The sequence below is a fragment of the Hypanus sabinus genome, chromosome 8, assembly GCF_030144855.1.
Source record: "Hypanus sabinus isolate sHypSab1 chromosome 8, sHypSab1.hap1, whole genome shotgun sequence".
Lineage (NCBI taxonomy): Eukaryota > Metazoa > Chordata > Chondrichthyes > Myliobatiformes > Dasyatidae > Hypanus > Hypanus sabinus.
Window position 1 is genome coordinate 111,543,770 of NC_082713.1, and position 14,457 is coordinate 111,558,226.

The 14,457-nt window shown below is 42.8% G+C and overlaps 1 protein-coding gene across 2 annotated transcripts in view; it reads right to left on the bottom strand.

Annotated features, from left to right (window-relative positions):
- Positions 1–577: 577 nt before the first annotated feature.
- The window catches only part of chst11 (carbohydrate (chondroitin 4) sulfotransferase 11), a 220,875-nt gene continuing 206,995 nt past the window's right edge, over positions 578–14,457 (bottom strand). For both annotated transcript variants that reach the window (XM_059977593.1, XM_059977592.1), the window contains exon 3: positions 578–8,454. In XM_059977593.1, the coding sequence (XP_059833576.1) occupies positions 7,600–8,454 (855 nt within the window). In that variant the 3' untranslated portion in view covers positions 578–7,599. The remainder of the gene's footprint in view (positions 8,455–14,457) is intronic.

Sequence of the window (14,457 nt, forward strand, 5' to 3'; positions counted from 1 at the left end):
CAAAACTCTAACAAGAGAGGGCAGTTCAGAAGAACAGTAAGTCTGAAGGACTGCTTCACACTCTTTCAATGATTAGATTATCCGCTTAAGTCTCCAGAAGAGAACTTGAAACAACATACAGTACTGTGCAAAAGTCTTAGACACATGAAAAAATAATGAAACATCTTTGAATATCAAAATGTTATTATAAAGACAGTCAACAGTAAAAACTAAATCAAATTGCCATTTGGTGTGACCACCCTTTGTCTTTAAAACAGCATCAATTCTCCTAGGTACATTGCCGTGCAGTTTTATAAGAAGATCACCTGGTGGGTTGTTCCAAGCATCTTGGAGAACTTGTCACAGTTTTTCTACAGATTTTGGCTTTCTCGCTTACTCTCTTTCTCCAGGTAATCCCAGACTGCCTTGGGTGAGATCAGGGCTCCGTGGAGGCCACATCATCTGAAACCATATAAAAAACTAGGATGCCTAACACTTTTGCACAGTACTGTAACAAGAGTGAACTCCCTGCCAATTTGGTGCCTTTATCCCAGTGGCTACAAAGTACTAATTTTCATTTAGCGGTTAACCCTTTCGAATGATCACACAAACCAATTGTTTTCATCCCGCATTTTAATGAAAGTTACTTAGAAAAATAATTAATTAGGCTCAAGTGAAATTCTTAAAAAAGGTTGCATGACTAAACAAACATGTCACAATTACTGGCAATCAGTAACAGGGTAGTATCCAGGAGATAACATCTAGCTAGATAGACAGGGAACAAAATGGAGTAAGCCATTTACAGTGTACAAAATTTAATGAAAGATATTAAATTACTTGTCCTTGTAACTTTTCAGTGGACGCATGTACGAAAATAACATTCTCTTCATAGAGAATAACGTCACAAGATCTCTTAAGTTACCTGAAATCAGGGAAACCCTCTTTTTTAAAGAGTGGTGTAAGTTATTGTTTGATGGAGCTCCAACTTCATTTACATAGTATTTCAGCATAAACGCAAAGGAAGTCCTGGTCCATATTTATTTTTACATATATCACAGTAAGTTTTGAGATACTGAGCACTTGGAAATTAGGAAGACAAATTGGGGGATGATGTGGGCATCACAGACTCATGGCTGGAAGGAGGTCACAGCTGGGAGCTTAACATCCAATGATAAACATCACATTGAAAGGACAGGCAGCTGAGCACAGGGAATGGGGTAGCTTTGTTGGTAAAAAAATGAAATCACAGTAGTGACATAGATGATGTAGAATCCTTGTGGATAGAGTTATGAAACTGCAAGGGCAAAATGTTCCTGATGGGAATTATACATAGGCCTTTGAACAGCAGCCAGGATGTGGGACACAAATTACAGTAGGAGATAGAAAAGGCATGTAAAAAGGATAATGTTATGATGGTCATGGGGATTTCAAAATGCAGGTAGATTGGGGAAGTAGGACTGGCGCTAAATCCAAAGAGGAGGAATTTGTAGAATATCTAAAAGATGAGTTTTTAAGAACAGATTGTGGTCAATCCCATTATGGGAAAGCCTGTATTGGATTCGGTATTGTGTAATGAACCAGATTTTATTAGGGAACTTAAGGCAAAGGAACCCTTAGGAGACCTAGTCATAATTTGACAGAATTCACCATGCAATTTGAGGATAAGCTAAAATCAGACACATTGGTGTTATAATGGAGTAAAAATAACTGTGGAGGCATGGAAGAAAGCAGCTGGCTGATATTGACTGAAAGGGGACACTAGCAGGGATGACACCAGAATAGCAATGGCTTGAGTTTCTGGGAGCAACTTGGAAGGCACAGGAAAGATACATCCCAAAGAAGAAGTATTCTAAAGAGATAGTGGGGCAACCATGGCTAACAAGGAAAGTCAAAGATAGCATAAAAGCACAAGAGAGCATATAATATAACAAAAATTAGTGGGAAGTTAGAGGGCTGGAAAACTTTTAAAAGCAGAAGACAACTGAAAAAGCTATGGCGGGGAGGAAAGATGAAATATGAAGGTAAATTAGCCTATAATATAAAAGGGAATAGCAGAAGTTATTTCAGATACATGAAGAGTAAAAGAATGGGCATTGGAGTGCAGGAAAATGACACTGGAGAGGTAGTAATGGGGAAAAAATGGCAAACAGAACAAGTATTTTGTTTCCGTTTTCAATGTAAAAGACACTAGTAGCCTGACAGAAATTCAAGCATGTCAGGAGGAAGTAGTATAGTCACTCTTAATAAAGAGAAGATACTTGGGAATCTGAAAGGTCTGAAGGTAGATAAATTACCGGAACCAGATGGACTACACCCCAGTGTCCTGAAAGAGGTAGCTGAAGAGACTGTGGAGGCATCAGTCAAGAATCACTAGATCCTGGAATGAGTTTGGAAGACAGGAGAATTGCAAATGTCATTCCACCCTTTAACTAGAAAGGGAGGCAGAAGAAAGGAAATTATAGGCTAGTTAGCCTGACTTCAGTGGTTGGGAAAATGTAGAGTCTGTTTTTAAGGATGAGGATTCAGTGTACTTGGAGGCACATGATAAAATAAGTCAAGGTCAGCATGGTTTCCTTGAGGGGAAACCTTGCCTGACAAATCTGTTGAACTTCGTTGACGAAATAACAGGCAGGATAGACAAAGGTTGATGGAATTGATCGCTTCATGGCCTGGTTTTCAGCTACTGCAAAGGTTGGTGGAAGGGCAGGTTCTGTTGAGGAAGCAGGGAATCTGAAGGAGAACTTAGACAGATTGGAAGAATGAGCAGAGATGGCAGATGGAATACTGTGGGGGGAACTGCATGACAAACACTTTGGAAGAAGAAATAAAGCCATAGACGGTTTTCTAAATGGGGAGCAGATCCAGAAATCAGAGATACAAAGGGCCTTGGAAGTCCTAGTGCAGGATTCACTAAAGATTAACTTGCAGGTTGAGTCAGTTGTAAGGAAGGCAAATGCAATGCTAGCGGTCTTTTGAGAGAACTAGAATATAAAAGTAAAAATGTAATGCTAGGACTTTATTTTCAGGCAGCCTGATAGTGTAGTGGTTAGCATAATGCTTTCAGAGGGGCAGTGGCCTGAGTTCAATTCTGCCAAAGTCTGTAAAGAATTTGTACGTTTCCCCATAACTGCATTTCCTCCTGGTGCTCCGGTTTCCCTCCATAATCCAATGAGTCAGTCAGTCACACAGGCATAATTTGATGATGCATGCAGGCTCGTTACACTGCAGTTGGAGTACTGCAAACAGCTTTGGGGCCCCATATCTAAGAAGGAATGTGCCAGCATTGGAGAGCATCCAGAGGAAGTTCCTGAGAATGATCCCAGGAATTGAAGGGTAACACATGAACTGTGTTTGATGGCTCTGGGCTTATATTTGCGAGACTTTAGAAGAATGAGGGGGAGGAATCTCATTGAAGCCTACCAAACATTGAAAGGCCTACACAGAATGGACATGAAGAGGATACTTCCAATAACAGGAGAATCTAGGACCAGAGATATAGTTTCAAATAAAAGGAGTTTCCCTTAGAATGGAGATTAGGAGAAATTTCTTTATACAGAGGGTGGTAAATCTGTGGAATCTGTTGCCACAGATGGCTGTGGAGGCCAAGTAACTGGGTATATTTAAAGAGGAGGCTGATAGATTCTCAATTGGTCAGGGCACCAAAGACTACAGGGAGAAGGCAGGAGAATTGGGTTGAGAGGGATAATAAATCAGCCATGGTGAAGCAGATTTTATGGGCCAAATGGCCTCACTCTGCTCCTGTGTCTGATGGTTTGATGGAACTGATGAGTGATGAAACAATGCGAGAAATGGTATCAAACCTCACCTGCAAAATAAATAGCTGGAGCCCAGTACCGATTCTTCAAATTTACACATTCTCATTTCTGCACACAAACAAGAAATAAATAGTGGCTGCCATTGAAATAGGCACTGCTCCAAACCTCTTCAAAACATAAATAACCCATCTGATATTAATATTATTTTAAGTAACAATGGTCCATTTAATTAAACTGTTTGCAAAAACTATCCTTACCAAACAAATATTTAACAAAGTACTTTAAATATGTTCTCAAATTAATTAAAGGAATGAAATGTGAACTAAGATGTAGAGTTTGGATGGTTAATACAATAGGAATATAGACAAAAGTAAAACATTTTCACATTGTTTTAATTGGATTTTAATTTCAGTTTGTGCATTGAATTAACCTTGTTAATCTACTAATCTAGACAGATGCAATGAGAAGCTGCTCTATGTAAAGTGACTGGACAAGGGTTAGAGGGTTTTTGAGGAAAAATGTTCTCACCCAGAGAGTGGTGGGGTCTGGAGTTCACTGCCTGAAGGGAAGATCGAGGCAGAAACCCTCCACAGCACTTGGAGAGCCATGACCTGCAAGGCTACAGACCATGAGATGGAAGACTGGCTGGGGCAATGCAGCTCTTTCTCAAACACCACATACAGGATGGACCAAACGGCTCCCTTCTGTTTTGTAAATCTTCGATGACTTTGTGGATGTCTTACAGATGCCAAAGCCACCTGGAGTTTCTGTCAGTGGGTCTGGATGTCGGTGTGTGCACAGATGTGGGGGCTAGGGTGAGGGTAAGTAGTTCTCCCCTCCTCTAGTTATAGGTCAGGAGAAACACCAAACTGAGGCATGAAGACCCTTGTCCAACACATTTCCAATGGCAAGGCAGTGGGAGTCACCAGAAATTCCACCCAGATGGGTCAACCTTTGATGGGAGGGGAATGACCAGCTTGAAATATGTCTTGCTATTTGTCGTTTGTTTTTCAGTGTGCGCTATTCACTTAGAGCTGCACTCAGCTGTAGTTCATGTATCCGAGCCCAGAGTCATCTCTCTGGGTTTCCCTTCCCTCTCAAAGAAGAGTTCAGCAAAGAAACCTTGAGAATCCACCAAAGCCATGCCGAGGTTGTTGAGGGAGATCGTTATGGAAACATTGGTGCTGGAGTCCAGAGTCCCTGTTTCCCAAACTTCCATATCGAGAGCGGAGTCAACGGCAATCCAATTCCAAGCAGAACATCACATCGACTGCCCTCTTGAAGCCGCATCGCCCCATTCCTTCCTGGGCACACACTTTTAAGGTAGGGTCAAAATCCTGGAACATTTTATCTAAAAGCACCGTGGAAGCAGTGTTTAGATGGCAGACATGCAGGAGAAATCTCCCCACTTCTTAAAGGCAGTAAGGGACGGGCAGTAAATACTGGCCTTTCCTGAGATATCCCAAGAATAACAGAAACATGTCAATATTATGACTCAATAATGAACATCTATTCTTCGCCCAGCTGCATAACTTAGGATTTTAAACTGATTGGATATAGAGTCATCGAGTCCAGTTTAAAGATATGGATATACTTTTATGACCATTAGTCTCCTGGGAGTATCTAGTTCTCAGAGTCATTTTTGAAAGTTGTGCTTCACAGCTTAAAAAGATCACTTTAATTTTAAAATACATCTCAACAGTTGAGTTCAAACACCAGTTGAATTGAACAAGGTAGCAGGGATTGGACATTGGCTGATTGGTGGTGTGGCTCTTGGGTTCTGGACCAGCTACACTTCCCTGAGTGCAGAGCTGGCTCTGTGGCTGCAGATTCACCCTCGGCAACTCTGTGTATTACCTGCTTATCTTTTTCTTTGTTTGCATGATCTTTTCTTCTTTCACACACTGAATGTCTGTCGGTCTTTTATCATGTGGGGTTTTCATGGATTCTATTGTGTGGCATTGTTTTGTGGCTGCCTGCAAGAAGATGAATCTCATACAATAAATGTACTTTGACTTTTCAAACCTTTGAAGAATTTACAGGGTTGAGATACTTTTGTGGATTTAGTGGGAACAACAGTAACTTTGTTCTTTCATAAAGAAAACAGAAAATACTGAGAACACACTGATCAGGCAGCATTAGGTGGGGTGGTGGGCAGGAGAAGTGAATTACACTCTTTGGCTGCTTCATTAGGTACCTCCTGTACTTAATAAAGTGGCCGCTGAGTGTATGTTCATGGTCTTCTGCTGCTGTAGCCGTCCACTTCAATTTTCGATATGTTGTGCATTTAGAGATGCTCTTCTGCATATCACTTTTGTAATGTGTGATTATTTAAATAACGGTTGCAGTCCTGTCAGCTTGAACCAGTCTGGTCATTCTCCTCTGACCTCTCTCATTGACAAGGTATTTTTGCCCACAGAACTGCAGCTCACTGGTTTTTTTTTTGTTTTTCGCTCTGTAGACTCTAGAGAGTGTTGTGCATGAAAATCCTAGGAGATCAGCAGTTTCTGAGATATTCAAACCAACCCAGCTTACACCAACAATCATTCCACAGTTAAAGTCACTAAGATCATATGTCTTTCTTCTTCAATCTGATGTTTGGTCTGAACAACTGAACTTCTTGGCTACGTCCGCATTCTTTTATGCGTTGAGTTAGTGCCACACGAATGGCTGAATAGATATTTGCATTAATGAGCAGGTGTACAGGTGTATCTAATAAATGGTCACAGAGTGTTTCAGGTCAAAGAGCCCTCCCAGCCGAAGCATTCAGTTTTTCTTTCAATGACCTGCCTGATATGGGAGTTTCCAGCATTTACAGATTTATTTCAGATTTCCAGCATCTGCAGTTTTGTTTTATTATAACACACCCTCATTCCTCCCTTGTCCATCTAGGCAAGACCCTACAGCAGGACTAGGAGAGCAGATTATCCAGTAAATACTGTTAGATGTGGCCTGTAGCCACAAAGGAAGGACGAGCCCTCTTGGCCGAGGTTCCCTCACATGCTTTGTGGGCAGATGAAGCCACTTAAAGAACGACAAAGCCATCTCGAGGAATTTTTGTGTGTGCACAAGGGGAACTTAAGGAACTATAAGTAACTCAGAAACCAATCTGTTATTAATCTGAGATCTGGCATCAGTTGACAGAGGCTTTATGTTAGCTTTCTTAAAAGAAAAATTGACCGTAATTGCGGTTTAAAATCACCAAAAACACTTAAAACTAATTGCTGAAATGCTGATTTTAAAGGATACGGCAAATGTGAAACAAGATCCCTTGCAGTTCACAAGCCATTTGTTACAGTCTTGTCCCCCAGAGAGTATCTGCACACATTAAGGGTGAGATATTAACAGCATTCCTCACTGAAGCTTGAGTTTGGGGAATCCTTTGCAGGCAAAACATCTCCAACAGGAATCACAGAGCCTCTTATCTTACACAAATGAGTCAAGAGGCTGCAAATCAGCACAGCAAAGCACTTCTTGAAACTAGATGGCTAACTGCAGAGAGAGAGAGAGGGGAGGGGAAGAATGAGAGAGAGAAAGAAAGAGGGGGAGAGAGAAAGAAAAGCAGAGGGTAGGAGAGAGGGGGTAAGAGGGGGTGAGAAAGAGAGTCGTAGAAACAGACCCTTTGGCCCATCTTATCTGTGCTGAATTATACATTTTTAAACGATACGGCAAATATGAAACAGGAAAGAGGAAGAGATCCTTTCTTACAAAGTTACTTAAATAAATTTCGCTTCTTGCTGCTCGCAGCAAATTAGCAAATCTTCATTACATTTACAAGAAGAAAATCTGTTTTTTATGCCATTATAATAACAAATAAAATTTTAAATAAACTGGGTGGATACTCTCACGCCAACTTCAGGTAGCTTGGCACAGAGTAATTGAACATTATAAAATCTAACTTGTAGAGGCCAAACAACTGAGTTTGGAAGGCTGAGCTAATGTTCTGGAAGAACTGAGCTGTCATTTCATCTGTAGTTCTGGTGGATTTGGCGTAGGTAGGAAATTTGACTAAGTTGTCTACTCCGGCCAAATGCAGAATATAGTTGGCATCCTCCTGCAGGCTTTCATATTTCCCAATGAGGTCGTAGTGGATGTGACATGGGTGGCAGAGCGAGTAGACGGTCTCCCAGTGCTCGTTGAAGGGCTCCTCCCTCTGCGTGTGGGGATTGATGAGGTAGCCCACAAACTCCTCAAACTTCACATCATTACCGCTGCGCAGGGCCTCCCGGGTAGCGTTCTTCCGCTGCCGTCGGACGATCTTGGTGCCATAGCGTTTGTGGAAGGACGTGTTGTACCTTCTGGTGAACTTGTTCCTGTAGGCCGACACCAGCCGCTCGAAGGGCTCACGTACGAACATGAACTTCAGGTAGCTTTTCAACCGGTGGTTGATCTCTGAGATGCTATATTGATTGAGCGTCTTCAGGTTTGACGGGATGTGAGCCTCATTGGCCGGAATCTCCATCGGGTTGCTGTACTTGTCGCGGCCTGTGAGCACCATCATCACCCTCTTCCAGTTTGTGCACGCCACCTTGGGCACGTAGCAGTAGATCAGCTTGTGATCCTCGTCCACCACCAGATGTTTGAGGTCGTTGGGTGTTAAAACCCGACGCTTGCGGCTCTTGGCACTGTTCGCTCGACACGTCTGTGCAACCAGGTTTCTTCTTAGCTGATGCATGACTTCTGTGCTTGAGAATTCATACTGTAATAAAACACATTAAAGGATTAGCATCCTGCGTAATAAAGGGATAAGGTTTGCACATTTCACATCTCAAAGCATTTTTCACAGAATGAACCCTGTCTCTCTGGGGCCCACACCTTCTCAGCCAGTCTCTTGCTCATTAGTTTTAGGATTTATTAGCATTAAATCCAGACCACATTGTTCCAGCGCTACCAGAAATACACTCAGTGGCCACTTTATTAGGTACACCTGTAAACCTGCTGATTAATGTAAATATCTAATCACCCAATCACATGGCAGCAACTCAATGCATAAAAGCATGCAGACATGGTCAAGAGGTTCAGTTGTTGTTCAGATCAAACATCAGAACAGGGAAGAAACGTGGTCTAAGTGACTTTGACTGTGAATGATTGATGGTGCGAGTATCTCACAATCTGCTGATCTTCTGAGATTTTCACACACAGTGTCCAAAGTTTACAGGGGATGGTGCAAAAGCAGAAAAACATCCAATTCTGTGAGTGAAAGAGTCTGGTTAATGAGAGAGGTCAGAGGAGAACGTCCAGACTGATTCAAGCTGACAGGGAGCCGACAGCAACTGAAATAACCGTGTGTTACAACCATGGTATGCAGAAGAGCATCACTGAACATACAACACATCAAATCTTGAAGTGGATGGGCCACAGCAGCAGAAGACCACAAACGTACACTCAGCGGCCACATTGTTAGGTACAGGAGGTACCGCATAAAGTGGCCACTGAAGGTACAGTGAAGACACCAAGCCCATTCCAACTCTCAAAGCTTTCTAGAAACTCAGGGCAGCAATTTAGCTGGATTATTATTGTCACGTGTTCTGAGGAAAGGCGAAAAGCTTTGCATGCCATCCATACAGATCATTTCATCACATCAGTACATGGAGGTAGTACAAGGGAAAACAATAACAGAGTGCAGTTACAGAGAAAGTGCAGTGCAGTCAGACAATGAAGTGCAAGGCCATAATAAGATATATTGTGAGGTTAAGGTCAAGCTTAACTAGACTATTCAATAGGCTTATAGGAGAAGCTGTCTTGAGCCTTGTGGTTTATGCTTTTGGTCTTATGTACCTTCACCTGATGAGGTGGGGGAGAAGAAACAATGTCTGGGATTGGTGCATGCACTTTGATTCTGTTGGAGGTGAATAAACAGTTGACATTCCAGGCTAAGGATCTACAATAGGACCCCTTCCCCACCCATCCACTTTCCCCCCTCACCTGGTTCCCCCCCATCACCTTGTACTCCTTCCCCTCTTTGCCCCACTTTCTCATTCTGGCTTCTGCTGCCCTCCTGATGAGGGGTCTTGGCCCAGAATGTCGAGAGATGCTGCCTGACCTGCTGAGTTCCTCCAACGTTCTGGTGGTATTCACACGAAGCTCCGAACCACGTGGGGTTCATGCGAGAAAGCCACACAGACAGAAACAATCAGCCAGAGATCTGATTGAATGGGACAAGAGGCCAAATCACTTAGTTCTATTTGGCTGAATATGATAAATAGGAAATATGGTCTTGGTTTGACAACCCGCTTGAAAGACAGAGGTGCTGACAAGACAGCACACGCGCCTGGAGTCAGCTCTCAAGTCGCGAATGGGGTTTCAGCTCACAACCTCATGAATTGAGACGTTAGTGATATGCATCAGAATCAGGTTTATTTACATTGACACACATTGTGAACATCGTTGTTTTGTGGCAGCAGTACAGTGCAGGACATAAAATTACTATTGGACTCAAGATTGTTTAATGCCATTTCCAGTACACAAGTGTAAAGGAGACTGAAATAATTGTTACTCCAGAAGCGGTGCAACACAAAGATGCAATGATAATTAAAAAACACGATAAATATAAATACATAGGTAGCTTATATACATAAATTGATTGTCCATAAAGTGACGCTGGGTACAGGGGTGTCTGTACATAGGTGACTTTGACAGGAAATGATAAAGTAGTGCTGGTTGGGGGAGTGAAGGGGAGGGTTAGTGGGGGGGTTGTTGTTCATCCTTGGGGCAAATAACTGTTTAGAGCAGGGGTTATCAACCTGGGGTTCATGGATCTCTCAGTTAATGGTAGGGGTCCATGGCATAAAAAAGGTTAGGAACCCCTGGTTTAGAGTCTGGTGGTCCAGGTGTGGATGCTACATAGCCTCCTCCCTGATGGGAGTAGGACAAACAGTCCTGAGCGGAATAGGTGGTATCCTTCATGATGTTACTGGCCTTAACATCAAATAAATAGATTGTTAGATTACACACACAAAATGCTGGAGGAACTCAGCCATGCAGACAGCATCAATGGAGGGTATTTTGGGCTGAGACCCTTCATCGGGACTGGAGGGAAGGGGACTGAAGAAGAATGAGAAGGTGGCGGGGGGGGGGGGGAGGGGGAGGAGTACAAACTGACAGGTGATAGATGAGACCAGGTGAGCGGGGAAGACACTACCTGAAAAAAGGTGATAGAAGCAAAACCTCACACATTTAAACAGTACTCATATGTCATTTGCAAGTGCTGGAAGGGTGGGGAGGTGGGGGGGGGGTTGATATTTTTATTGGGAATGCACAGACACAAGGGACTACCTGTTTTGAATAAAGTGTTACAGAGGTTCAATGAACAGCTGCCGCAATCTGCTGACTATCTACCAATGCTGTTTCGGTTAAGTGGGGCTGCCCAGTGAGCTGGTCATTCATTTGTAGAAGTCCTTGGAGTCCTGCGCACCCGGCGGTGTGCTGTATTTCCGCTTGGCATATGCACATGTGGCTCCCTCACTGTATCTGATCTGTGATGGCGGGGCCAGTCTTCTGTTACGCATATTGCCGCTACTGTCTCAGCAGGCAGCCACACTGTAAAGTCAGCACAAACCAATTTTCTTTCATGTTTTACATGGTCCTGCACACAACTCATTAGAAGGCACAGCTAAATGATTGTGGCTTAAAAGACAGCAGTGCATCACATTAATAGTTTCCAGACGTGACACCTTGTACTGATGGGACAGGCAGTTCACAGGCAGAAAATAAAACTCATTACTTTAACTCCCTGCTGATTCATCCCAAGCAACACTCCCTCGTTTATATCTGAATTTTTAAAATTAAATAAATAAGGTACTCAGAGTGGCTTTGAGGGGTTGCTTTCACTGGTTGAAGAGATCAGAACCAGGTGACTGTGATGAAGAGTCATTTCTTCAAAAGAAACGGTGGAGCTTTGGAATTCTCTCACCCACAGATTTGTGAGTGCCCAAGCATTGACCATCTAACACTGGGGTCGAAAGATTTTTAGTCAGGGAGTCAGTAGTGTAGCGGTTAGCAGACCATTTTCCAGTCAGGGTTCACATTCTAGCTTATTTTATCTCAATGCACTGTGAAATGATTCAATCTGTATGAACAGTATGGAAGGCAAGCTTTTCACTTGTACGAGACAATAATAAATCCATTCCAATTCCAGTTCCAAAGAGACTTTCCATAAGACTGAAAAAGAAACAATTATTTAAAGAGGAGAAAGAGAGGAAAATAGTTCTGTTACTCATGGCAATGTGTGTTTGTCAAGCTTTTGAATTTAATAGGCACCACAATCAACTCCCATCCCAGATGACTGGAAGAATAAGATATTGGAAAAATTACAAAATTGACTTGCCCAGAGATTCAGTTCAGAACCCTGAGCTCACTCCGAAGGTGAATCAAATTCATCAATAAAAGGCCATAACCAGTGCAGCATTCAAGCTCTATCCTGCCTTAGGGTTCAGCACTGAAAGCCCTGCTCAACACGAAGCACTGTGTAAGGAAAGTAGCATCCATCATTGGGTATCCCCACCACCCAGCTCACGCAGATCGTCTCTGGTTTGTGATTGGACATTTTACAAGTTTACTCAGTCAACAAGAAGGGTTGGGAAATGAAAGGGACCTACTCCACGACTTTTTCGGAGGAACATCAAGTAGGCAAGTCTATAATTTTCTTATGGAGATCTGTCCATCAACAGCACAGACTCGAGATGTATTCAGAGCAACAGAAATAATACTGAAGGAACCCAGCAGGTCCGGTACCATCTATGGAGGGCAAGAAATGGTCAGTGTGTCCCAGGGAATTCCTCCAGCATTTTGTGTATTGCTGTGGATTTGCAGCATCTGCAGAATCTTTAGTATCACGGTTGTATACACGACCAATACGCTTTGGTGAAAGAATACTTTCTGACATCTACTCTGGATGACTTTAACCTTAATTTTCAGACCACACTCCTGTTTCATTGAATTAACCCACACCTGTCTCTACTTCTTCTGTTAAATATTTTAGTTTTCATAAACACAGCAGGAATATCACCCCATAACCTTCCATATCTAAAGGATATACCAGTCTAGTCTATATGAATCCACTGTTTACCACAGACAATTGGTCCTGTATGACATCCTTAGCTGCTTCCCTAAATATCCAGAAGGAATGTTCATACCTTCACCACTGAGAGATGATTGTGATTTCATACGAAGCAGATCATGTGAAATACCAGCAGATGTGTCTGAATTCACAGCAGAATGGAACAATGTTTATTTCTCTATTTATTCAATAGCAAGGACAAAGTTGTAAAGGTTACTCTCTGCAAAAAGAAATGTAAAACTCCATTACTAGTACAGAGTAGGACACTCGAAATGCTGGAGGAACTCAGGAGGTCTGGCAGCATCTAAGGAGAGGAATCAGCAGTTGACGTTTCGGGACGAGACCCTTCTTCAGGACCCACTACAGAATCCTGCTTGAATTACAGTAGATGACCCCAACAGACTCACAGGTGAAGTGTCGCCTCACCTGGAAGGACTGTTTGGGGCCCTGAATGGTAGTGAGGGGGGAGGTATAGGGGCAGCTGTAGCACTTGTTCTGTTTGCAGGATGAGTGCCAGGGAGGAGATTAGTTGGGAGGGACAAATGAACAAGGGAGCGACCTCTGCAGAAAGCAGAAAGTGGGGTGGGGGGGGCGGGTAATGTGCTTGGTGGTGGGATCCCGTTGGAGATTGCAAAAGTTACAGAGAATTATATGCTGGATGCAGAGGCAGGTGGGGTGGTAGCTGAGGACAAGAGGAACCCTAACCCTGGTGGGGTGGCAGAAGGACGGGGTGAGGGCAGATGTGCGCAAAGTGCGGTTGATGGCAGTGTTGATGGTGGAGGAAGGAAAGCCCCTTTCTTTGAAGGAGGAGGACATCTTATTCATTCTAGAATGAAAAACCTCATCTTGAGAGCAGATGCTGCGGAGATGGAGGCACTGACAGAAGGAAATGGCATTTTTACAAGTAACAGAGTGAGAAGAAGTATAATCCAACACTACAGTTTCACTTCAACCTGGCAGTCAGTGGGTTTATAATAGACATGAGTAGATAAGCTGTCTTCAGAGATAGAGACAGAGAGATGGAGAAAGGGAAGGGAAATGCCAGATATGGACCAGGTAAAGTTGAGGACAGGGTGGAAGTTGGAGGCAAAGCTGATGAAGTCAACGAGCACCTCATCGGTGTAGGAAACAGCATCAATGCAATCGTCAATGCAGCGTAGGAAAAGTTGGGGAGTGACACCAGTGTAGACTTGGAACATAGACTGTTCCACATAGCCAACAAAAAGGCAGGCATATTTTCTTTTTGTTTGTCATTTGTATTTGCACAGCTTGTTGCCTTTGGCACATTGGTTGTTTGCCCATCTTGTGTGCAGTTTTTCATTGATTCTATTGTGTTTCTTAGTATTTACTGTGAATGCCCACAAGAAAATGAATCTCTTCTAATGTAATTCTCAATGTGTCTTTGCCTCTGTGTATAATTGTATCTAGAGTATAAGTAAGTCTGAATATTGCAATTTACTGTCCTTGGTCTGATAGCAAGGTATTTTCAAATATTTAGAATGAAACCAGGATGAGGAGATGAAAGTCCCTTTAGATCTCTGACATGCTATACAGTGTAACTAGTCAATAATTGTAGACTTACAGTATTCTTTCCTGCCTGTGGCATGTATGAGGGCATATATTTCACATTCCATAGGATGTTCA